The sequence below is a fragment of the Prinia subflava genome, chromosome Z, assembly GCF_021018805.1.
Source record: "Prinia subflava isolate CZ2003 ecotype Zambia chromosome Z, Cam_Psub_1.2, whole genome shotgun sequence".
Classification (NCBI taxonomy): Eukaryota; Metazoa; Chordata; class Aves; order Passeriformes; family Cisticolidae; genus Prinia; species Prinia subflava.
Genome location: NC_086283.1, coordinates 58,569,700 through 58,595,829, shown reverse-complemented (window position 1 = coordinate 58,595,829; position 26,130 = coordinate 58,569,700). Strand labels below are relative to the sequence as shown.

The following is a 26,130-nucleotide window of genomic DNA, read 5'->3' as shown; positions in this document are numbered from 1 at the left end:
CAGTGTTCATCCAACTGGAAGTCTAGTTTGGAACCAGTGAAGCCTTTTCATTTGCATTCCTTTGCATTTTTTCCCCTTGGTGAGTTTTTGGGTAGGAGATAAGATCTAGTGGGGTGTCTCCACATCCGGGAAAGAAAATGCTGTCTGCAGCACAACCATCCATAAAAATCCACTACCAAACTGTATATCCTGTGGCTGATAGACCCCTGTGGATCTTACCATTCTCCCCTTATTCTCCTCTAGCCCTTTTTCTGCTCCAGTAAGCGATCACCCCTCGGACAGGGCTGCTCCGCAAGGCTTCTCCCTGCCCATGCCACCACCAGCCCCCTCAGCCGCGGCCGCTGCCTCTGGGCGCTGCCCGCCGGCGAGAGCTAACGGCGACTCCCGCGGGAACGCGGGGCCGTCAGCGGGCACTAGTGATGGTGGGCGAGGCTGCTGGTGGTTTTTTAAGGACACACCAGCAGCAGGAGAGGCGTCTCCTCGCCAGGGCGCCCCCCCTTCCGCGCACCTGGCCAGCCCCGATGCGGAGCGCCGGGCTTTCCCCGCCCGGGAGCGCGGCAGGCCGAGCCCTGCTCCGCGGAAGGGCTGGTGCTCCGCCCGGCGCGGCTCCGCGGCGAGGCCGCGCCCCCAGCGCAGCTCAGCGCAGCTCCGGGCCGGCCGGGCCGGGCGGCGGCGCAGCCGGGGCCGCCCCGGGAAGGGCGGGAAGGGCGGCGGGGCGGGGCGGGGCCGGACGGGGCAGTGCCGAGCCGAGCCGAGCCGAGCCGCGCCGAGCCGAGCCGCGATGGAGGGTGCCGAGGCGGCCAGCCTGCTGGGGGAGCGCAGCGTGGAGCCGCCGGCCCGGTTCAAGACGTACCGACGGCGGTGGCTCCTGCTGGCCGTCGTGTGCCTGCTGAACTGCTCCAACGCCATGGTGAGTGGGGCTGGGACCTCCCGCGGGTGGTGGGGAAGGGGGCGGCCGCCGGCAGCCCCGGGTGCCCGAGCAGCGAGCGGAGGCGCAGAGCAGGCAGGGCACACAGCCCTCCCCTGCAGCCCGCCGTGCAGCAGGTCTGGGGAGCAGCTCTGGCTGCTGCTGCTGCTGCCGAGGGAAGGCGGGCTGACATGGCTCGCCGGAGCCAAAACTACCTCCTGTTTCTTCCTAGAAGCAGCCAGGTAATCCTCAGGGCTCTGCCCCAGTGCCCTGTCTCAGATCCACCCCCTCATCCTTGGAGCACCGCGACTCGGTTGTAGGTGCACAGTTCAGAGAAGCGTCGGCCTGGCCGTGCCTTATGGACGGAATAAGCGGCTTTTACTCTTGAACTTTGTTGTTCAGATTACGACTTCGGCTTTCACGCTTGCCTTTCTGACCGGTGGGATCCGGGGCATCGGGGGGTGGTGACGGGGGAAGGGCAGGATGGGGCGGGAGGTGTGTGTGATCTCCAGAAGCACAGCAGGAAGTACCGCAGCGTCAAGTCAGACTGGGATGAAGCGAAATGTGTCCTTGAGCACAGCAAAAGTTGCTGCCGAGGCCACTTTGTAAGCCATGGGGAGACACAGAGAGTATTCATCGTCTGTGAGGGTCACATGTTTCTAGCCTAAGAATAGACGAGCAGTGTTGAAACGCCGTGGGAGAGGAACAGGAGTTACCTCTGCCGCATCGCTGGCCTGTGACAGCAGATTTATCTGGTCAGGAAAGCTTCCTTCCAGGATCTGTTGCATGTACAGAACACTGCAGGAGTATTCTGCACTAAACAGATGGTTGTATGAACTTCTTTTTGCCTGCTCTTACTGCCTTGTTCTGAGAGACTTGAAAAAACTGTATACCAGATTATAGCCTGCCTGTTGAACAGATTTAAATTAAGTTCAGTAGTTGTAGAGATAAACCCATAAAGTTTCCTCTTATCAAGGCTTAGTATATGAAAAAGAAGCCCAGATCTTTTCTCATCAAGTCATTGGGGACATTGTTGATAATTATCAGACTGATGTAGAATTATTCATGTTCTTGAGGATTACCATGTTGTGAATGCGGGCTGTCTGGCAGACAGGATCAGGCACTGCAGCCTGCAAACATTTAAATGCTTGGAAGAAATATTAGATATTCCATGATTCAAGAGTGCTGGAGTAGACAAATGGAAAAACGTAGTGAGAATTTGCCTGTATATGGGAAAAAAATGAATGCACCTTCTCAATGGTAAATTAGTCTATCTTTTAAGACTGTAAATAAGTGTACTACAGAAAAGCCCCACTGCTTGCTTGCAGTGAAATTGGCACAGCAGATGAACATTATGGGGCAAGAAATAAACCCCTCTGGGTGGGTGAAGGAAACTGTACCAAGCCTTTTCCAGGTTGTCTTGTCAGATTTTGACTTTGCTGAAACCTTAAAAGTGAAACTGGAGGGTTTCTGAAAGAGATCTTTTCAGTACATCTACAAATATTACTGTGTCCTCAGTGTGTTGCTGAAAACTTTGTAGCCCTGGAAGATTTACCTGTTCTGTCTCCTTTGTATCTTGACGACTTCCTGACTGTCCACACTATTATTTTTCCATCTTATGGAATTAGGCCTGAACTTTATGACTTCAAAACTTAGTGCCTAATAAATATCCAAGAGTGGAATTGCTGTTTCTAAGCCATTGTGAAGATCTGGAATGGCAACTATGCTGACGTATAAAGTTGTAAGCAAACATTTCCTGATGCCAAAATCTCTCATAAACATTCCTGATAAAAATCACATTAAAATGGATGGAGTGGTTGAAAGTCCATAAAATCAAAGTGGTTGGTTGCTATTTAAAAATTCCAGATGAAGAGATTAATTTACCAGTTCTGTGGTGTGAAAAATTGCCCTGCAAGTTGTGTCCTCAGTTCCTGTGCAGACGTTGCGTGCAGCACTTTGTTCTGTGTACACCTGTGTCAGGCTGTCTGCAAATGCATATAGTAAGGACACACGACTTTTGAATTGTCTGACTTGGACCTCATTTGCTGGACCAAGCTTCCAGAATGATACTAGATGGAGGAGACTTTTAGTGTCAAGAAGACAGTGTAGAAGCAAGTTAACTGCAGGACAGCACATTTGGTCATGCAGCAAGGGCGGGCTGAGAAAGGAGTGTGGTTTAGAGTGGGATTGAGCAAAGCCAGACCAGATCATGTGGTGATGAAAGGGGCACTGTTCCCTATATCCTCCTGCTCCACTTCATCATCCTTTCATTAACTGGAGCGAAATGGGGTTGATATGATACAGAGGCTTTTACACCAACAATAAATAGCCCCTTACTTTTGTTTCTGTTACTGAGCTGAGTTTAAAAGCCTCTGTCTCTCCCTGCTGTACAAAGTGGGTACTACCTTAGCAGGAATTTGTTCTCATTTCCTAAATAGGGGCTTTTCTGGGAATTCCCAGCTGACAATATAGTGTAAGAAACTCCTGCCTTATCTTAAGAAGGCTGTAAGCAGACATCAGCATAATATACTTGTTGCTTGAAGTTGTGGGCAAAGAGGATGTTCTGACCACAGCTAAACTCAGATGATTTATACCCAGCTGTCTATTGCAGCACTGCTGATGGGGAGGTAACATAACTCTGCCTGTGGTTTCTCCCCAGATTTGTTTTGCCAAACTTATGCTGTGGTTTTGAGTGTGTTTTTTTCATCTGAAGGCTTAATGTTTAGGAGTATTCGTGCTTGCAGCTGCTGTAACGTATAGCTCCTTCCTGTGAAACTGAACAGGTGGGAACTTTGTGTGACTTTCTCTTGCTTTTGCACTGGGGACACAGAGAAAGATAGAAGAATGAAACTGAGAGTGTTTACTGCCCAGTTCTGTGTTCAGCAGCATGAGCAAGCTGGGGAGGAGCAGGGGAGCAGAGGGTTGGCACTAGCTCACCCTTGGCCAAGTGGCTCCTGACTCACCAGCTGGAGGACTTACACCACCACTTAGTGTACTTGGGAGAGGAAGGAGAGCTGCACAAGTGGAGCCTGGCATGCTCCAGGGCAGGGTGCACACGCTTCTCACCCACACCTGTCTGCTCCAGCAGTGCCCCTGCAGATACGCACGCGCACACCAGCTGCTGCTCTTTTTTCCTGCTACTTCTCCTGAGAGCTGTAGAGACTAAGAGACATCTTGGCAAGGATCTTTCCTTTTCTGATGATCATGTCTCTGTCCTAACGTCGTAGACCCCTGTGTCATCTTGAGTGCCTTCAGCTGAGCACATGAGCTGTTTGCTTCCAAACTGTGTGACCCTTTTAACCTTGAAGGTTAAGTCCTTGAAGACACTGGTGTAAGGGCTTCGTTATCCAGTCTCAGGGGAGAAAGAGGCCTGTCACAGAAAGACATTTTACCTCATCTTGTAAGCAGGGTTCAGGTGCATGAAGGAAAGCATGCTGGCAGAATTGCTTTTTGCAGTGCAAAACCCGTGCGGGGGCTGGTGAGCTGCGCTGGTGCCTGTTACGATGCAGAAGTTCCCACTTCATGCAAGACAACGCCCTTGGCTCCTCCTTTTAAAACTGTAACTGTACATAAAAGGTACTACAGGGGCATTTCTACAGTCTGGTCAGCTGTACAGTGTGCCAGACAATCAAAAGCACTCCATATAGCAACCTTTGGTAGCTGATAGCACCACTAATAGGGCAAAGTGGCCTGATTCCCACTCTGCCTGATTGCACATGTTTGCCTTCTGCAAATATTTTACTTTCCATTTTTGGAATCTTGATTTGTTCATGAGGAAAGTAGGCATTGATTACCAGCTTGCCTTTTGTGAAGAACATGTTTGGCACTGCTTCTGGCAGGGCTGTACCTGGTTATGCGTGTGATGCATCAATATATTGTCATATATGTTGCTGCACTTTGAGCTCGAAAAATCTCACATCTGTCATGTATGCCACCTTCTACAGCTCACACCTGTTGCTTACCAAAGTGTAGTGCCTGTGGGAGTCCTGCCTTCAGGCACCACCTTGCTGGTGAGCCTGTATGGAGTCCTTGCTTCAGCCCCCACCACATTGCAGACAGACACCCGGAATCTCACAGCACAACAATAATCTCCTGCAGAAATGAGAGGAAGGGCAAACATGGGGCTCCCTTGGAACAGGTTGGGGGGAAAACCAGATCCTCCAGGTGAAATAGGTCCTGGAGAGTCTGTGTGGGAGTGGAAACAGTGAAGGCAATAGGGTGGAAGAACTGAACCGAGAGAAGATGGAGTTAAAAGGGGAATGAGCACAGGAGGAAAACAAAAGGGAACAAAAGGATTCCCAGGCTGATTCTGAGGGGAAGAGAGCAGGATACATGTCTGAAAATCAGCTAAGCGTTAACAAGGATATCAGAAAGGGCAATGGAAAAACTTATAAATGGAATCAGGATGAGAACAGCTGTAACCTGTTTTGATTGCAGGAATGCCCATGCAGGCCTGCAGTTGTCACAGGATCATGATCACAGAATCACAGAATGATGTGGGTTAGAAGGGACATTAAAGATCACCTAGTTCCACCCCTCTGCCATGAGCAAAGACACATTCCTCTAGATGAAGTTGCTCATTCAGCCTGATCTTGAACAACTCCAGACATGGAGACTCCATATCCTCTCTGTGCGACCTGTTCCAGTGCCTCACTGCAACCTTACAGTAAATTTCCTAATATCTAATCTAAATCTACCCTCCCTTATTTTAAGGCCATTCCCCATGGTTCTACCACTATATGCCTTGTGAAAAGTCCCTCTCCATCTGTCTTTTCAGCCACTTTTAATGGAGATTAAGTCTCAGTTAATGGAGATGGGATGAAGCAGTCTCTGGGAAGTGCTGGAGAATTAAAATGTCAGCTAGAAGAATATGAAAACAGAGGGCAAGAGTGCTGAAAGTGGAGCCAGTACCATTCCCAACATCAGTGTTAGTCAGATAGTTTGTGTCAGTCCTGGCCCTGGTGCAAGCTTCATTATTAAAGTAGGTGTGGAGGGGCTCCTCCTGTAACTGAGGATATGAGTAGACTCTGGAAAGGGTGGAAAACATTTCTGTCTTTCTCTTTCAGTGTCGGGGCATGGCTCCCCAGTCAGCCAGCTGTGTGCAGTGGGAATTACATCTGTACTCCAGTGCAAGCTGGAACAGGCCTATGGATCATCGGGGGCCCTTCTGTCCTCTTCCTCAGCTGCCAAGCACAAGTTTTTATAGTGAAGAGTGTGTGCTGAGGTATGGCTTCCAGACCAGACTAGCATGCTATCTTTAAGCCTAGAAACCACAGGGAGACGAACATGTTTCTAAGGCTTGAGCTCAGAAGAGGACTGCAGGAACTAAAATTCCTGCCTTTGGAGAAGAAACTGTCTATTATTACGCTGGCTGTTCCAATATCCTGCTACATGTATATCTGAAAGGAGGGAAAAGTCCATACCAAATACTGAAGGAGCAAATACCATGTTCTAAAACATCGGTGAAATAACGAATTATGTTGGATTATACTATAGAAGGAGCTGTAATTTGAAAACAACTAATACAAAATCTGAGAGAGAATGTTGGGGAAGCGAGTTTTGACAAGTGTCAGGGGATTGAGTTCACAAACTCATTGTGGCTTTTTGACTTGCAAAGAGAAGAATCCCTGTGATTTAGTGGCTCTACATGGGCTTCCATGTAAATCTATTAACATGCAATGGCCCAGAAAGTGAACTGCTGCTGACTTCCATCATCAACCACTCTAACTTGTGCCAGGTTGAGAAATTTGTCCAAGTTTAATTAAAGAAAACCAAACGGTTTTTGTTAATTGTAGCCCCTGCAGGGCTTTGAAGGGACATGAGGTGTAGTGGGTGAGTGAAAATTGCTTGTCAGCACTGCAGTCAGGAATTGACACTGTGGCATCTATTGAGCTACCTTTGGAGGGGCATGTGTGAGCACGGATGAAGAAGTGCAGTGCATAACAAGGACTCTTCTTGATGCCTTTTGCAGCTCACACAGAGGCCCTGGTTTTGTATGGCCTCTCAGGCAACGGAGCTGCATGCAGCTTGAACGGACTACAGGGGTGTATTCCACAAAGTGAAGCTTGTGCAGGGACTGAAAATTGCAAGGACTGGACAACCCTGCAAGGACAGAGGTGTCTGTCTGTTTCTCCGTCCTTTATCTGTCCCAGAAGCAATAAGATTCTGGGGTCTGACATCCTGTAACTCCACACATTATCTCTCCTCTTGCATCTGTCACTGTGATCTACAGCAGTAACCTTTGAAGCAGGCTATTCAAATAAGACTTGGACTTCATGATCCTTGTGGGGCCCTTCCAACTCAGAATATTCTGTCATTCTGTGGTTTTGGTGTTCCAAAGATGAGTGAGGACAATGGCCCTTGGGGAGTGGTGGAGGGCAGAACCTCTCTTTGTCTCTATTCTGCATCTTTAGAGCTTACAAAACTTTGACCTCACCAAGAGAGAGCTGCATCTTCTTTACCTTTCTACCTGAGGGGGCTTAGCTCAGGGCAGCCCCTGTGTAAGTACCAGCCTTGGCAATGCAGAGTTTCAGAAAAACATGTTGGATAAGGGCTCTAGCTTCCAGCAGAAGAGCTTACTAACTGCTGTGGGTGAAGTTACCAAAACTGGGAAAACCAAAAGCAGAAGGTGGCATACTGACTGCGTATTTCTCTGTGTAGGAAAACCTCCACAATGCTGCCTCTTTGTTGCAGGGGCATTTGGTGGCCTCTCTGACTACAGCTGCATCCTGAGCTCCACTGCCCAGTTCTGAATTTCTCTATTAGAGCAACACATGGTAGACAATGGAATATACTTTTTCTCTCCAGACTCATAAAGAAACCCATTTCCCATTTTGAGAGACAAGCTCAGTCTTGGACAAGCTGCAGCTTTCCACTTTCCATGGATATGCTAGGACTGGAGCTCTTGCTCAGGATAGGAATATGGGGCAGCCCCTCTGCTTGGTTTTCTGCAAGAAATGGTTTTACTAGATCTAATGGAATTGTGCCAGTGCTTGATCCCAGATCACCTGGATGCATACAGTCACTGAACAGAAAATGCTGTGCTCTGGCTTGTGGCTTCACTTTCCTAATGATGTAATGCATGGTTGAGCATGTTGTGTAGGGGAGCAGAAGGGGTGAAAATGTACCTGAAGCTGGCTTACAAAACGTATCATCTCTTTAATTACACTGTTTCCTGGTAGACTGTTTCATCACTACCACCCCCACATGGAAGGCGTTGAAGAACCCAGAAGTGCTATTGCTGGAAATACACAGCTGGGATTTGTTTAGCAGCAGTTTAGCATCCCTAAGCAAACTAATGCTCATGCCTTAGTAATGCTTGTAACATCTAAACAGTTACATTAGCATTAAACATTTAAACTCCCATCCCAGTCTGATGGAAGTCTGGAAAGTGACCTGGATTAGCCGCCCTGTTGTCTGAGAGTACAGCTTCCTTCAGCACCTAGCATCTTCATTCACCTGGCTGTGGAAGCTGTGTAAACGCTAAATCCATCCCGTACCAGACCTTTGAATGATGTCACATAGATGTGTCTGAGCCCAGCATGCTAATGTGAACTTTGAACTGAATACGGGAGATACAACATGGCAGCTCCTTTTGGAGAAGAAGAAAGGGCTGATGTTAGGAGTCCTTGAAAGGTTGCTGAGAATATATTCAGAACTTCTCTGTTACTGCCATTTACTCACTGCATCTCCGCTAGGCAAAAAGCCTAGCTAAAGAATGATCTGTATCTTCATAATCTTGAGTATTCAGCAGCAGGAAGATCATCTTCTAGCAGTGAGGTAGCCTGTAATCGACGTTATTGAATGGTTAGGCCATTTGACAGGTTAGACCGGTCTTTTTGAAAAGCACCAGGGTGCATCTTGGCAAAGAATCTACAGAACCATCCTCTAACTTGTAGTACCTCATTTTCTTTCTTGTGCCTGTGATCTCAGAACCTGATTTCAGGATCAAGCAGTTCTCTTTATTCCCATAAGAAACCAGAAGGAGACAAGAACCATGAAATCAATGTCTAAAACAAAGTCTAGGGAGCTGTGTTCAGATATGGCCCTGGAAGAAAAATATGGATAGTTGTTGAAGCCCCTGTTCTGTGTGTTCCTCCCTGTTATGTATTCTAATACATTAAATAATGCAATCTCTAGTTCATCTTCTAACAGCTGAGTTTGTCTAGGAAGGCAGGGAATAATGTAACACTTGGCTGACACAGAGTAAAGTTGTTCTTACAAGGCCCCGTTCACCTGTTACAAATGGAACTGAAAATACCCGTCCAAGTTTAAGGGGGTCTTAGCTGAAGAGAGGAGGTGGCAGATTCTGTTTTATTTATACTAACACAGAATGAGTCCATGTGGTTTCCATCAGGTAAGTGTATCAGAGCCAGCCTGTTCAACATGGGGACAGAAAAACATCTGCTTTTGCCAGCCTGCAGCATCAGGACTAGGGGATTGAGGATGAGACAGTGAAATGTATGGAGTGCTTTGGGCCAAGTAACTGAGGGTTTGAACTTTTATTACCAGGCTTAGCATCACAATTTCAAAGAGAGACTAAGACAGCAAGCCTCCTCACAACTCGGTTTGAGGGGATGCTGAATTACTGTTCTGTTAGAGGTGTTCGTGCTTACCCATTTTTGGTCTTTGTTTTGCAGCTGTGGCTGACGTTTGCTCCTGTGGCTGATAAGACAGCTGCTTACTTCCACATTTCCTTGGAGATGGTCAACTGGCTCTCAATGTTGTACCTTCTCATCTCAATCCCGTTTGGTCTGGTGGCAACATGGGTCCTCGACAGTGTGGGGCTCCGATGTGCTGTGAGTTGAAGTGTTCCGTTTCCCCGAGGAAGTTTCACCTAGAGGTAGCAGTAGATGCACAGAGCAGTAATGTACACGCTTTGAACAGGAGTCTTGACAAATGCTGCAGAGAATTCGCTCGTTGAACGCTCTATGCTAGTTCAGTAACATCACCTCTGTGGCAATGGTGAAGAGAGCAGCGGGAAAAATCAGAATAAAGTTGCATCCCTGCTTGCCTTTTCCAGCTTTAGTTTTCATTGTCTTAGCCAACTGACAGGGATAGATACCGTGAAATGACACTGTGAAGAGCTTTCTGTAATTGGGTCAGATTTGGTGTGGAAGTCAACATCACGATTTTGTTGGCAGGGCCATTTTAAGGAATAGCAGGGCAGAGTGCAAGCAAGGTCAGGTCAGAGCTTGGTCTCTGCTAAGCCAGCTTGCGATCTCCGCACAATCCCGGAACTGTGTTGTGAAATGCAGCACTGAAACACTAGCATGCTAATAGAATAGAACAACATTTGCAGGATCCATAAGCTGGATGATTCATTGCCATGATCTTTGGATTGTCACAGCAAAATATTGGTGATGGCACAAACTTGACGACAAGGTGTAATTAGTGAACTTCAGATTTCTCATCAAAGTGGTTCTTATATGGGGCTGAGACAGCCACCTTGCTCCGTGTCACCACAAGACACTCCCTAAAGAGGTGGGTAGGATCAGGAGCACCTTGCAGTGGCCCAGAGGGGTGGGGGTGGTCTGCAGGCAGTGATTACTAACACCTGGTGTCTGATGTAGTGCATTTGAGACCTTGCTCATGCTATTGTGTCAAGTTGTGCCCTTCAGGCTCCAGCACACAGACCCTGTTTGTTTCTGCTCACTGCAGGTGCTCCTGAGCGCGTGGCTGAACATGGTTGGTAGCATCACCCGGATGTTCAGCGTTCTGAAGTTCCTGAGCTTGGGTTCCCAGAACTACTGGTACCTGTTTATTGGACAGTGCTTCTGTGCATTAGCACAGCCTCTTATCATCTTTTCACCAACAAAGCTGGCAGCATTGTGGTTCCCAGACCACCAGAGAGCAACAGCAAATATGATTGCATCAATGTGTAAGTGATAACTGCAAAGTTACACTGCTGCATTACAGAACTTGCTAGCAATTTGTTTGCTTGTCAGAGGCAGCAGGCAGAGGAAGTCCTTTGTATTACAGCCATTTGCCTTTGCAAATACAGCTTGACCCAAGTGTCTTGTAGTCATGTGCAACAAAACAGGCAAACAAGTAGTGGATCTAAGCCACATCCAGGTCAGTGCTCAGTATAAGCCACCCAGACGCCTAATCTACACCAGGTTGTCATCTTTGCCTAAATATCACATAAGTTGATGACAGCCCTTAAGTCTTTAGTGGCCTTAATTTTGCAGTTTCTTAGGAAGGTGTCTTAAATTGCATTGTAGTGCCAATGGTCACAGGTACCAAATTCTGGAACTGCATAGAGGTGAGGTGAGGCTGCTGTGGCCATTTTTCCCACCAGTTCATCCAGTAGAAAGTCTGAGCATGTATTCTTAATTGGTATGTGTGCACACACAGATAAAATATTCTTGTCTGTCTGCACAAACATGTTAGGGATGCATAATGGCAGGACTATCCATGCAGAAAGCACATCTGCCTTGCTAATTGCCTGGAAGCTGGGAAACTGGAGGAGAGGCACTAGATAAGCTTGCTCTAATCACGTTCCTCTCTTGGCTCCTTTAGGCACAGATAGAGACAGGATATTGCACTTGATAGACCTGTTTCCTCCCTTCATGTGACATTTTACCCAGCAGCCAAAGAAATCTCTTCCTCTCTTCTCCAAGGATTTGAGACATGCTCCAGAAACTGGTCTGTTTCACTGGCTCCAGCTGTGAAGTCTCATAGTACCTGCATGTGTGTGGCAGCTCCATCTGTCCTTCCCTCAAAACAGCTAGCAGCCACCTTCCCTCCCCCTTGCCTTGAAGCTGTCAGGAAGGGTTAGGCATGGGGAAAGAAGAGCACCCCAATGCAGCTTTTCCAATGCTGCTGGCTAGACTAGAGCATGGGCACTGTTGTTTAGCAAGAATGGATCCATGGTGTCAGAACAAATAAGTTATTTTTGCACTGCTTTTTGTAGAATGGGGTGGATATGATGACTCACCTGGTTTTCTGGTGCTGAGACAGACCTTCACCTTCCCTGGTGGAGAAGGAGCTTTGTTGTGAGTGTGGGACGATACAAGCACTACCAAGGACCACTGGGCACTCGGTGCTTCACTGCCCTGAGGGACCTCAGCTTACAAACCAAGAGCTCTTTTCAAGTGTGAGAGAAGACACAGCATCCATAGTCTCTACAGCACCAGATGAATCAAACTATGGCAAAAAACAAACCTGAAGACCAAGGAACAGTGGAATCCCAAGACCTAAAGCATGTTCATGTCTGGCATGTTGGGATGTCAGAGGTTGAATGGGCTGTGATTGTTGTCTGCTGCAACACCCGCATCTTGCTGTATGGAAGGCTTCCATTAATAATGCCTGGTTATATCCATAATGTCTGCAGTACAATATCAAGATTTCATTTCAAGAAAATTTAAATACTGTCTGGAAGGAGCATCTACTGCAGCCCCAGTCATTTAATCCAGTGGCTAATTATCTCATGGCAAATGTCAACATCTCGACGCTCTTTATGTCTCCTGTATTCAGTCTTGTTGCACCTGTCTGTCAGGTAGTTATGGACAGCACTTCTCATCTTTGTCCTGAAAGACTGAATGGCTCTTACCCAGCTACTTTAGAAGCAAATTTCCCTTTACTTCTTCCTGCTTATTTCCATTCTACCTATTGCTGATGGGAGCTTTTTGTGCCATCTTGCTCCAATTTATCAGTACCCACTTCCTGTGTAATTAATGCTGGGCAGCACTCAGCACTCCAGTACTGTCAGTGTCAGTGCTGCATACAGAAACTGGCTCTACAGCTTCCTTCTGTTAATGCCTATGTGTAGGCTTCCCTAGGCTTTTGTGACAGATATGAACCTTGCACCCAGGATCCTGCTGAAATTACTGTGACTCAGCTGTCATAATGATTAATGACTCAGCTCTTGAATGTTTGTTCTATCCATCACTTGTAGAGACTTACTCAGAGAGAAGCAGTGCAGGGCCAAGAACTCATCCCCTGTGAGGATCACAAGAAATTCTCCTGTGCCAAAAGTAGAAAGAGTTGTCTGAGTCCACTGAAGTGATCTCTGCTTCATCCATAGGAGTCTTCATTTACTGTGGTCTGTTGCTATGTCATTTTCTGCACCCTGGAGAGTTTCAGTGCATCAGCATCACTGACCACAAAACACACAGCCCCACTACAAAGTACTGCAGACTTGTCCACCAGGACCCCTGGATTGTAATGTATGGTCGATGAGCTCAGTGACCTCCTTTCTATTCATAATCTAGGCCATGGAATAGCTCTTCCCAGGAAAAGAAGGCAACTGAAACCATGTAATTACTAGGGTGGTCTCAGTCCTTTCAAATTTAGCCCAGTGCTCACCTGTACCTTTCCAACCCTCAGCTACACTTTCTGGAACTGCTTCAGCATGTTGATAGTTCATGGAAACAGCTAACTACTTTACAGTCTCTACAATGCCCAGCTGCATTTTACCACAACAGAGAAGATGTAATCTGTCTCCTTGGAAACTGCTGTTTAATTGTTTCCGTGTACTTAAAAAGAGGTAATATTTCACCAGCATCATAGGCTACTCCTTTCCCAAGCTACAGTTGTGTGCTACAGGATTATTAATGATGCCTCAGCATCGTTATAGAACAGACAGAAGTGGAAGGGATCTCTTGGGATCATCTCATCCCACCTCCTGCTCAATCAGGGTTGTCTAGACCAGGTTGCCCAGGTTTGTGTTGAGTCGGGTTTTGATTATCTCCATGCATGGAGGTGTAGCAGCTTATCTGAGCATCTTGTTTCAGTGCTGAACAGCTATCACAGTAAAGAAGTTTATATTCAGGTAGAGTTTCCTTTGTTATGCTTTGTACACCACTGGGAAAAGTCTGGTTCCATCTTTATAACTGCTGATCAATGTTCTTTTTTCCAGGCTAACCAATCCCAGCTGTCCAGCCTCCTTAGGTATGAGAGATGTTCCAGATCTTTAATCATGTCTGTGGCCCTAGACTGAACTTGCTCCACTAACTTGGTACTTTGTATCAAGAAGCCCAGCACTGTACTTGGCACTCTGAACGTCTCTTACCAGGGCTTAGCTGAGGAGGAGGATCATGATCTTCCACCTGCTCCTCCTGATGCAGCCCAGCATGCTGTTGGACACCTTTCTGCAAGGATGCATTGCTGGCTTATGGTCAACTTGCCATCCACCAGGACCGCACATCCTTCTGCAAAACTGCTTTCCAGCAGCTTCTCCATGCTGATCAGTCCCAGCTCTCTTAGTGTCTCCTCACATGACAGAAGCTCCAGTCCTCTAATCATCGTTTTCTCTTTTCTGGACCAGTAAATTCATGTCTCCCTCACACTGGGAACCTGAGAACTGCTCACAGTTCTCCAGGTGTGGACTTGCTAGTGCTGAGTAGAGGGTAAAGACGAGCTCCCAGGGGCAACACTGCCTAATGCTGAGCCCACGATTGTGGTGGCTTTCTTTATCAGAAGGCCATGTTGGTGGCTCATGGTCAAGTTGGTGTCCACTAGGGCCCCCTACCCACTCCTCCTCTTGTCCTTCTCTGCAGAGCTGCTTTCCAGTTGGTGAGTCTCAAGGGGTACTGTTGGATGAGTTATTATTCTTCCCCAGGTGCAGCATATTATATTTCCTTTAGTCAAACTTCACAAGGTTCCACTTTGCCTATTTCTTCAGTCTGTTGTAGTGCCTCTGAGTGGCAGCATGGCCATCTCTTCTGCAAGTCAGTCCTCCCAGTGTCACATCATCTGCAAACTAGCACTCTGTCTTATAATCCAGGTAAACTGTATGGGCCCAGTATGAACCCCTGGGGTGCATCACTGATGATGGGCCTCCAGCTGGTCTTCATGTCAGTGATGACAATCCTCTGGGCCCAGCTGTTCAGCTGGATTTCAGTCTATCTCACTGTTCACTTGACTAGACAGTGCGTCAGCAGTTTGTCTGCAAGGTTGTTATGGAGACCCTGTCAGTTGTTCTTTCCTCATCCGTCCAGCAGTCATTTCACTGTATAAAAGCTACCAGGTTAGTTAAGCATTTTTCCTTCTTACATTATAATCCTTCATGTGCTTGGGAATGGTGGCAAGGACTGATTGTTCCATGACCTTCCCAAGGAACAAAGTTAGACTGAAAGGCCTGAAGTTCCCTGGATTCTCCTTTTTCTTCTTGAAGATGGGAGTGACATTTGCTCTCTTCCAGTCCTCAGGAGCCTCTTGGAATTGCTGTGGCCCTTTAAAGGTAACAAAAATGGCCTTGCAATGGAAACAATCTGTTCCTTTAGTGGTGATGCGTCCTGTCAGTCCCATGGATTTGTGTGTGTCTGGCTTATTTAATGTTCTCCAACCTAGTCTTTCTCCACTGAGGGTAAATCTTCATTGATTCAAACTTTACCTCTGGACTCAGAGCTAAAAGTCAGTCTTACCAATCACAGAAGAGGTGAAGAAGGCATTGAATACCTTGATATTTTCTGTGTCCTTTATCACCAAGTATCCTGCCCCATCCAGGAACAGGCCCACATTTCCCTAACTTTCCTTTTGCTGCTAAAGTTCTTAAGGGTGCCTTTCGCATTGCCCTTCACCAGACTCACCAGGCTGGCTTTGGCTTTCTCAACCCCATCCCTGCACACTAGTAGAAAAGCAGCTGTACTTGTTTGACTGTTTGCAGAATGTTGCCTTAACATTAAAAAATTGTCACCTGCCATTTTGGATGTTTCCAACCTTAGCCCCAGGAGTGCTGCTTCACACACTGCTCACACTCCAGACTCATAATAATACAAATGCCTCCTCTCGTACAAAATCTGCAAGATGCTCTGCTGCCATGTAATGTTTGCAGCTGGCAGCAGAGACCAAGTTGTGTATCTGCCTGGCCCTTGCAAAGCAAGTATAAAGACTTGAAAGGTCTCACGAACGACCTAGTGTCACTTTAGAGTGCTGTTCATGGCTTTTTGACAAAGAAAAGTAATGGCATCCTGGTGACCCTCATAAAGAACATTAAAGCCAGCAGCTTGAGGGAGGTCGCCTGTCCACATCTGAAGAGCTGTGTCTGGTTGTAGATTCCTATGTATAAGAAGGACATGGACATATTTGTGTAAGCGCAGTTAAGTAGCCACTAAGACAATTAAGGGAAAGGAGCATCTGTCATGGCAGCAGAGGCTAAGAGAGCTGTGGCTGTTCCTGCCTGAGCAGGGGAATCCTCTACCCAATGTATACATGGCTAATGGCATAGGGGAATACAGAAGGAAAAACGCCTCTGTAACACCAGGACAGATGACATGGATTCACCCATTTTAATTTTGTCCCTTCAGCCTGACATTTACTGACACAGCCTTGTGAGGATGAGGACATCATAGTCCATAGTTGAAAAACAGTTTACAACAGTTAGGAGTTGAAGGGAGGTGGTTTTATAGAAGGAATTTCATGGGGGTGAGGCAACACATATGGCAATAGTAAGACTACGCAGTCAACTTCTCCAAATATTCCCCTCCCCTCCTGGTTCTCCCTATATATGCCTTGTTTTCTCCTTGTTCATTACAGTGCTGCACACTGCAGCTGTGGTGCAATAGGGGTGGATACACGATTCTGACTGCTTGCATGAAAAAACTTTTTCTTTTCTATTTCCTTCCAGCCAATCCCTTGGGCATTCTTATAGCAAATTTGTTGTCACCTGCACTAGTTCCTGAAGGAAAGCACATTCCATTGATGGTAAATGAAAACTGCTTTAATCAGTCAGCTGGGATGATTTGGGTCCAGCTGATTTATTTGTTTGGAGGTAGTGGAGCTGGAAAGACTGGTAACTTGTCTTGTCCTTCTGTTGTGTAGCTGGGTATTTATGCTGTCCCAGCAGTAACAGCCTGTGCTCTAGCAACTCTGGGAATTCGTGAGAAGGTGCCGCCAACGCCTCCGTCAGCCAGTGCCACTAACTCCAACTCACAGCCATTCTTCACAGGGCTCAAAATGGTAAGTGTGACAGCATAGGGACTGGCATGCTGGAGTGAGGGATGCAGCCCTGCAAGATAGGGATATGCTGAATGATCTGCCTACAAGGCAGACTCTGAATGCTATTCCCCCAAACCTGCCATGGAAAGGCCCTCGAAGGAGATCAACATCCCTTCCTTCATTCCTTCCTTCCTTTGGGAGTGGAAGCTGCTTACAGCAGTGCTGCAAGAGATGCCTTCTAACCATTCAACTGTGGGTGGGTGGCCATTCAGATAGCTCAAACAGGCAGAGTTGGGCTTATCCAAGAGGAGCACACAACCTGAGTCTTCTGAGCAGAAGTGGTAACAGGTATGACAGCACGTGGCAAAGCAAAGGAATGACCTGAGCACTGAAGAGTTCCTTCCTTCCTACATGGTCCCTGCTGTAACTTGTCCTCTGGCTGAACTGGCAGGACAAAGCCGTACTTTTGTCAATCATCAGGGGGTAAAATGTCAGCATTTTCAGCGGAGGAATCTGCTGCTGCTGACGCCCAAGTCTGCAATCACAGCCAGGCCCTTTTCCTTCCCCACTTATTTACATTAACTTCTTCTTTTAGCTCCTGAGAAACAAGCCATACATCATCCTGGCAGTGTGTTTTGGAGGAGGAATTGGGATGTTCACCTGCTTTTCAGCTCTGCTAGAACAGATCCTTTGTGAAAAGGGGTATTCAAATGTGAGTCTTCTTTCTTTTTGCCCCATTGTCCTCATTGTCTATGATACAATCAAATTGATTTTCCCTCATAAAGGACTCAGACCAAAATGAAGACAATTGAATACGCTGCAGTCTCATATCTTATTTTCTCATGTTATCTAATATAGATTTAGCAGTAGATTAATCCAGAACACAGCCAAACTCTTAGTATAATAGATGACCTGTATTTTCATTACTGCCCATGGCCAGGCTCCCACTTGTAAATGAAAAATTTTTTAGGTAAAAAGAATATTGTGATTTTTTTAAGCCACTCCAGAGTGCTGCTGTCTATGCAACCTTCTGCCACCTACTCCAGAGTAGAATGGGGTCCAGGCAGGCCCTAGAGTGAAACTGAAGACCACATGATGGAAGCACCTTTACCTCTTTGCACAGATTTACATAAAAGCCAGGGCAGCAGAAGAGGTCAGTGGTACTGTGACAGCTGTTACTTCATTGTTCTTATGACAGCAGCAGGTGTCAACTTCTTCTGCAGTTCAGCACAGTATGTTCCCAGTTGGTTCCTGCTGCTTTCTCTCTCCTACTTATTAAGAGGCCACCCCAGTTCAGGTGTTTCCTCTCAGGAGGCTGCACTTGAGTCCTGGTGCCTGTATTGCCACGGGGGTCCTCTTAAAACACCTCTTCAGCTGTCATGTATGTACACTTACATGTCTGGTCTCTGTCCACCCCCTCTTCAGCTCCCAGATCTGATATCTGGCTCAGGGCTCCATAGCCGGGTCACATTTTACACGCTCCATTGGGTTTTAACTGGAAACCTCTTAAACGTTGCAGCTTTGCTTTCTATACATCATGATTTTGTCTCTGTGGGACCAGCTTGTCCCGGCCCTTTAGCCCAGAGAAGCTATTCCTTGTACCCTTTCCTTCCAGTACCCCTGAGGGTCCCAAAAATGCTTTTCCAAATTTGTTAAAAGCTTCCCTGCTTACAGGGTTGCTGTTTGCATTTGGATTCTTATGGAGCTCAAGAAGTGCTACAAGCAAAGCACAATCACTACAGGCAACAGAGCACATACCCTGTACTAGCCACTGCTCACTGCCTAAGTGTGATTAGACTTTGTCACAGCCAGTGTCTCCTCTAACATGGTTTGGGTGTGCCAGTGCTGGTCTCTGGTAGGAAAAGGGCTAGGAGTGTAATTATAAACATCAGCACGTCCCAGGGCAGTTGGGCCTGTTGCTACCGCTGTGGACAAAGCACCTGACTGCCCCGGAAGAGCCCAGTGGCTCCAGGCTGGAATATTTAACGCCAGGGAACTGCTATGGCTCTGCCTTGACAGATGTACAGAGACTTGTCATCCTTTGGAAGTGTTGTCACCCTGCTGTCCCCACACACTTGTAGAAGCACCTGGGCTCTGTCCTTTGCTATTCAGAGCCCTGTGAAGGCTGCAATGGGCAAGGAAGCTTTTCCTACCTCAGTAAGTGAACCACAGGTAGCTGGCAGATGGTCAGTTACATTAAAACCTCTTTCCTAATTGCTCTAGTTTCTCATTACTTATTCTTCTGTCCTCCAGGGTTTTGCTGGCCTGAATGGTGCACTGTTCACAGTCTGTGGTTTGTTGGGTGCTTTCCTACTAGGCATTTATGTCGACCGGACAAGGAAGTTCATAGAGTCCACCAAGATCAGTTTCTGTCTGAGTGCACTTGCCAGCATCATGTTTGCAGTGGTGAGTTCTCCCTTACATTGTGCCATTCCCATGGGCTTATTTGTGTTGCCATCTGATAAATCATCAGCTTAAACCAAGGTTGTTTGATGTCATAGTGTTTATTAAGCCCTGTGTTATGCTTTGGGATTACCTCTTTGGGCTAGGAATGTTTTAAAGGAAAACCCTTTACTGAGGATTTGACGGTCACTGTGGAGTCTGAGACAGACAAATTTGTGATATAGATAAATAGTCATAATTTTACTTTCCTATACTGGTTCACTATGTTTGCTTACTGACTCCTGAGACCATTCTTTCAAAAGAAAACAAGAAAGAATTGCTAAGTATTTATATCACAAAAATGAACAAGCATGTCATGTTTTCCCAACACCTGCTTTTAACAGTGGTGGGTGTCAGGGTTGTAACATTAGCGGAAAGCACCTATTTATGTTCTAGTTCTGAAATAGTTCCTTGAGGGGGACAAGAGAGGCAGAAGAGGAGAACACTTGAATTCAGCCAGGAGAGGAATGCACAGCCTGGAGACTTTACACCCATGAGGCCAGGGTACAAGTACTGCACTCAAGCACAGCTGTTGCCAGTGGGAGCCATCACACAGCAGGAATCTGATCACGACACACAGCACAGCAGAGGACCCAGAATCGTGCAAGTTTCTGCTTTCCCAGCAGTCTTGTGCATTTCTCTTGTGTGGTGAAAAATCCAGACTTTAACTAGAGGGTGATCACACCTTCCCTGGGGCCACCACCCCAGAGATGGTAGCTCCATTTGGAAGAGACAGACAAATGCAATGCTTCCGTCAATGTAGGACAAGGTGCCTAAAGCACACCTTGCATTCCCCTTTCGTACTCTGGCATTTGTTTTGAGGATGATCTGAATACAAATCAGCTTACTTGGACTCAGGTAAAGGACTGAGAGGCTGTGTTAGGAGCAACAAGCAAACCTGTTCCTCCTGCCCTTCCCTCCTTACCTTCATCAATATAGATGAACTGTTAGTTCAAAGTAGTAGAACAAAAATCACCCATTCAAATCTGTTTGATCCCTTTGCACTTTGAACTCAGATTCCAGACAGGTAGAGTTTTCCTTGACTGAACCAGTTTAGCTGGGCCAGGTTAGCTGCCATACCAGGACAGGCACCTTGTGTTCCTCTGTGGGAATTTATTACATGGTCAAGGAAGGAGGTACCAGCAGCATGGCTGCAAAGTACTTCACCTTTAGTAGGCCTGGATGGACAAGGTCATGCTCTTTCCGCCAGAGTTAAGGACAAGGCTGTTCTAGCCACTAAACTAATCTCCAGGTTTTGTAAATATTTCACTAGTTATTTGTTTGCTTTTCTGTTTGGGTGTTTGATGTTAAAATCCCAGTGTTACAAACACATCTGACTGATTTTCTTTGTCATTGAGGTGCAGCAACCCAGAATTCTCACAAGTAGCCTAATGCAAATATTTCCAAAATGTTACTTTGCTTTGGGACAGAGGTGTGTGTTTAACTTGGCCCTAGAGAGATGTTGAACATACTCCTGGTAAGTTACTAACCAGTCAAGTTACTGTAGTACAACCACACCAGTGCTTTCCAGATAATTCTGCTGATCCTCTCCTTAATTCAATTCAACAGATAGCTCTCCATTTTGTAGCCTTTTGTTGACTCCAGAGGGTTGAAAGTAAAAAAATTATTTCAGGACAAGGTAGGGAATATACTGGTGAGTCACCCCCTGAGACTTCCTTCAGGTTAAAGGTTCAGAGGCTTTCTGGACAACAGTGCAGACATTGAGACTTTGGTATTGTTTTTTGTGCCTGCAGGCCTCTCGGTTCAGACATCAGGCTGTCACGCTGGCCATCACCAGTTCGCTTTTCGGTTTCTTTGGTTTTGCCATCTACCCCATTGCCATGGAGCTGGCTGTGGAGTGCTCCTACCCTGTAGGAGAGGGCACATCTACAGGCCTGATTTTTGTTGCAAGGTAAGATGGCAGATTAAATCCAATTGACAGATGAGCTTGGGTCCCAACACTCACACACACAGAGCGGTGTGGGTGCAGATAGAGAAGAGCATAGACATCAGTACTTGCTGTCCTGCTGAATGTCTTTCTGGTCTCTGTGCACATGCCTCTGGCAAGGGGAGCTGGCTGGCTGAGCCATAGACCTGAACACCTAAATGTTTTAAAACAGAGAGGACTATATGGAGGAGGTGCAAGGAAAGCAAGAAGGAAGATAAAGGTCTCCCTTGGTTGGCAAGAAGCATGATTTAACCATGCCCAGCACCACCTGCCATGGAAGCAGATGGGGACTGCATGCTTGAGAGAGGCACCTGTTCTCACAACAGCACAGGGATTTCCCAGTGCTGTGTTGAGGGAGATGGGGCTCCTCAGTGAGGGACAGCGACTGTCCTTCCAGTTACCAATTTACCTGCCTAGAGCTGGCCCTGGACTTCAGCAGGAATGACTTGGGGGAGCTCTAAGCAGTGACACCAGTGATCTGATACCATGTGTTTGTGTCAGATGGAGGTGCAGCAGCAAGAAACCTCAGTGAGGGTGTCTTGGGTTATCAAGGCAGAGAGGCATCAGACCCTGCCTTTAAAGGCTGTTGTCTCTCACTAGTTGTGGACTTAGTGACTGCTGCCAGCCAGCTGTGAATGAGGAGGAGGCTTATGGCCACAGCCTTTTTTGCCTCCTCAGTCCTGCAGTGAGAAGTGTTTCCAAGTTTCTGCCCAGTGAATATGCCTCAGCTTTTTGACAGGTGTAGTTCAACAGTTAACCAAACGCCTGGACCACAGGAATCCAGCAGTAGCTTTCTCTTCTAGAAGAACAAAGACCCATAAAGAGGAATCATTCTCTTCCAGCTGGGAAAGGTGGTCTTGTCTGCAGCACTGGTACATCAGGCAGGTAACATAACTGCATGTTGGCTTCTCCCCACAGCCAGATTGAGGGTGTGATTTTAATGATTCTTCTACAAGCTCTCACTGTCCGTGTTTCGGAGGATCCATTCTCCACCTGTGCCCTTGACCAGGATGGAGCCCTGGACTGGACAAGTAAGTATGTGCTTGGGAAATGATGCTGGACACTAGGTTGCACCCCATGTACTCCCCACTGTCTTCCAGGTCTTGGTGTGAGGAACCCAAGTAAGTCTGATTCCTGTTGTAGCAAATCGTTCTGAATCTGATGGTGCACTCCTTGCTGCTGTTGCTAAACTGATCGTGCAAGATTGAAATGGAAAGAATTCTAAGGTGCCATGAATGCCACTGCTGGCTCTGCATTAAAATTTCTCTTGTAGTCACTCTGCAGAGACTTGAGAGGCTAGAAAGCAGCTGTTCTGAGGGAAAGACACTGTCTATGTGGCATAACCAGGGCTGGTTTTCATATCAGAGGCCAAGGTTACAAATGCTTCGACTGAAAGCTACATCCCTTTCTTCTGCACACACAGCTGCCTGTGTTTGTAACATACTCGTATAGCCTTGTTCTGACTTATTCCAGATTTCCCCTCCTTTCCAAGCTGGTTAGAAGTGACAGCAACCGAGATAAACAGGAGTGTTTTAGCGTAGGCTAAATCCTAGTCTTGATCTCTCAACTGGTTTGTGTTTATGTAATGATGACACCTGGGGAGACAGTAAGCAAAGGCTGACCGTCACCTATTAAATATATCCTGCCTGGCTGAGCAGAAACCCCCCTAACAATAAGATCTACTATCTGTAAGGGATCAAGGCTTCATAATAAGTGTGCCCAAAAAGCAATTTGACTGCTTCATCTCTGAAAGCCTGCAATTTGCCATTTAATCAGATCAGAGCTGTATCTTGGAATCAGGTACCCATTCCTATTCCTTTTGTGGTCTGATAAATTCAGGAAAATCTGTGGAAAAAGGGATGAAGATGTTCATTTGGGACACTGTCGAAATTAGAACTTCTTCCAGGCTTCGTTGCATAGTCTTTCAGATACACTTTTTCTTTCCCTTTAGAAAAGATTCTTTAAACACAAATTTATCCTTAATAAAAGTTCATGTTTAGTGAATTTTTCTGCTTTGCTCTCAAATGATGTAACAAGTACTACCTGTGAGGACCTGTTCCCTTGTGGAGCTGAAGTAATTTGATTCAATCTTTTTTGTAATGTTTTCCACCACCCCGCAAGACACAAATGGATACACTTACAGAGCGACACACACTCCTACAAGTACCATGTGCTCACTGGTTGAGACCTCCAGCCTGGGGGGTCATGCGGGACACAGTGTTCTGGAAGCCTTCCACATTTTACCTAAATACTCTTCCTGTGTCAGTCTTAGGTAGAGCAAGATTTGTGTGTTACCACACTGGCAATGTCCCACTGTCCTCACAATGCACCCGGTCCTCGAGGGTATCCCTTGGGAGGGAGTCAGACAGAATGTGCCGTTTTGGGGAGTTGACCTGTATATTTCTGCACTCCTGGGGAGTTTTGGAGTCACTGCCTAAAAGTGTATCTCTGTCTTACAGCTCCGGTACTGGTGCTGGCTGGCCTCTGCAGTGGTATGGCTTGTTTCTACGTCATTTTCTTCCACACTGACTACAAGCGGCTCCATGCTGAGACAGTCAGTGCTGATTTGGTCAAGGCGGAAGATGCAGTGACAGCACACGTTCCTGAATCCTAAACAGGCCAAAAAGGGGATGCCAAGGGCCAAGAACTCGGACTAGTGGGCATGGACCAATCCTGAGGTGATGCACTGGGATATCCGTGTCATGTTGCACTACAAGCAAGGACTAGAGCAAATAGCACCTTTGCTGTGCATCTCTCAGTCTTGTGTTTATTTGGGGATCTGGGCTGTTAAGAAAGGCTGTCCTGCCAGAAAGGTCAAAGTGGTAATGGACAGCTGTGCACGCAACTAAAGTTTTTAGCTGACTTGATTCAAGCTAAAGAAATGTCACAGTGGAGGGCAGCATCATATTTCAGCGATTTTTCAATTTTCATGTACTTGGATCAAGGATGAAGGTTTCAGAAAGATGGAAGCTCTGCCTACAACAAACCCAGAAGAAAACTTCTATTTAAGGACTGCGGTACACCATAACAACTCTTCCGCTCATGTTGGAGCTAATTGTGCCTTTTAGCGAAAGGGCAGTAGAAGCTAGAGCATCCTTCTGTTCCAGTGGGGATATTAAGTATGTGATCTGTAATACAAGTCTGTTTCAAGGAATCACTTTGTCTTCTACAAGAAAAGGAAAGCCTTGCCCATAGTGGTGCCTGTAAAAGAAAATATTAGTAAGCAGCAGAAGTTAAATACAGCAGCATTTATCATCCCTCTGGTTCCCTGCTAAATGCTGAGACATTCAGGATTAGCTTGTTTTACTCGAGATTCTGTTTCTTCAGCTCTCTTGCATTTTCAGTGGTTTAAGTTTTCCACAACAAGAAGTCTTCCACTGCTGGTTTAGTATTAGACTAATGTGATGCTCTCTTACAGGGCATCATACTTTGGGCAATGACACCATAGTGCCTGGCGTGGTGGAAGCTGGCAGAAGAACTGGCAAAGGTGCTACTTCAGTGCAGGGACTTGCCATAAGTTTCTGTGGGTAATGGGGGCTTTGGGGAGGACACCAAGAAACAGCATCAACAAACACTTTGCAGTTCTCTCTGCAACTGACATCTATTCTTCAGTGTTAGGTGAGATAGGAAGTGACACAAAAGATCCCACTTGGAGTTTAGTTACACTGACAATTACAATGGGTATGACTGGAATTTTCATTTTACAGTACTTCCACAGCAGTGTATTGTCCTGCTTTGGAATTCAGGTCTAGGTGTACAACCTGAGAAATTCTTACTATATAACATGTGGTAAAAAAAAAAAATTAGATCGTTGGGATTTTGTGATGCTTCATATTATATGTATTTCAAGGGAATCTGATTAAGGGGCCTTGATACAAATTGAACCTGTGACTAGCTTTATCCAGTCCAGCTAGATGATCCCAATGCCAAGAACACACTGACCCCAAGGAACACTACAAAGGAGCTCTCTCGGTGCTTGAATTCTCTTCCCCATTAGCAACTGGAAGGCTCTCCCTTTGTAAAACACCTCTTTGCATCCTTCTAAGGAGCCTGCTCATTCCTACAGCTCCAGCCTTGTTCTAACTAGTAAGCACTGATGTTTGTCAAAAGGAGCAGGAAAGAAGTCTGAAGCCAAAGTAAAACAAGATTGTTTAAACCTGTCAGAGGAATGAGATTAGCTGTCTTTTGCAAAACTAGCTGGTCAGTTCTGCAGACCTGGAACTAACACATCAAACAGATTAACACCAAATTTACCTAGTACTTCTGAATTCCACTGTACTGGGAAGCAAGAAGCACTTCATACTTTATAATTTTATATATTTACAAATTTTTATGTTTTTTAATAAAGGGTGGTTTAAGAAAAGATTAACCTCTTCTCACTGTATCAATCTTTTAAAAAGCATTTTGTAGATGCAAGGGTGTGTCGGATCTGCTGTGCAGCACAAAGGAAGGCCCCTTTATTTGCCAGATGTCATTAACTTGTGCTTACACTGACGGTGTGTGAAGTATAATCTCAGACTCTTAAAATGACCATCTGAAATTAGCTGTAGGTTAAACTATGGTTAGCTCTTTTGAAGGATAGGTTAAAGGAGTAAGGAAATATTGCTAGCAACTGTCTCCAAAACCTGCTGTTGCCCTGGTCAGAGAGTCTGTCTTGGACCAGCTGGGACACTATTATCTTTATGCAAGCACATAAAAGAGATTCTAAAAGGGGGAGACTTTTCTCTCTAGTAATGCATGAGACATAGAGGTATGTGAGGCTCTTTCTGGATTCCTAATGAGTAGTTGTTCCCTCACTGTATGATTTGTCTTACCCTGACAGCGTGCCATAAAGGCATGATGGCACTGCCAGCAGTGTGGTCTGGCAGCTCATGCAGGTACCTACTTTGCACCATCAGCTGTTCCTGCTCAGCTAACTTCACATTTTGTGTTTGGAACAAAAGAGGCTCGA

At 46.4% G+C, this 26,130-nt stretch overlaps 1 protein-coding gene across 3 annotated transcripts; it reads left to right on the top strand.

Moving 5' to 3' along the window:
• Window positions 1-224: 224 nt before the first annotated feature.
• On the top strand, window positions 225-25,542 carry SLC49A3 (solute carrier family 49 member 3). 3 transcript variants are annotated; one of them, XR_010083475.1, is made up of 10 exons: window positions 225-910; window positions 9,547-9,705; window positions 10,568-10,787; window positions 16,479-16,555; window positions 16,673-16,810; window positions 17,385-17,501; window positions 19,043-19,195; window positions 20,596-20,708; window positions 20,801-20,870; window positions 20,986-21,123. XR_010083475.1 is itself a non-coding variant. In XM_063422773.1 (10 exons), the coding sequence occupies exons 1-10, from the start codon at window positions 311-313 to the stop codon at window positions 23,791-23,793; spliced, it is 1,890 nt and encodes a 629-aa protein (XP_063278843.1). In that variant the 5' UTR covers window positions 225-310; the 3' UTR covers window positions 23,794-25,542. The 3 variants fall into 3 exon arrangements, 1 of the variants encoding a protein (XP_063278843.1); XM_063422773.1 differs by lacking the exons at window positions 20,596-20,708; window positions 20,801-20,870 and adding exons at window positions 22,098-22,210; window positions 23,639-25,542 and having other exon boundaries at window positions 20,986-21,143; XR_010083474.1 differs by having other exon boundaries at window positions 20,596-20,870.
• The last annotated feature ends 588 nt before the right edge of the window (window positions 25,543-26,130 follow it).

Coding starts and splice junctions, on each gene's coding strand:
- SLC49A3 (XM_063422773.1), top strand. CDS start 311: ATGCCACCACCAGCCCCCTCAGCCGCGGCCGCTGCCTCTGGGCGCTGC. Junction 16,556..16,672: donor GAAAGCACATTCCATTGATG/GTAAATGAAAAC, acceptor TCTGTTGTGTAG/CTGGGTATTTATGCTGTCCC. Junction 19,196..20,985: donor CCAGCATCATGTTTGCAGTG/GTGAGTTCTCCC, acceptor TTGTGCCTGCAG/GCCTCTCGGTTCAGACATCA.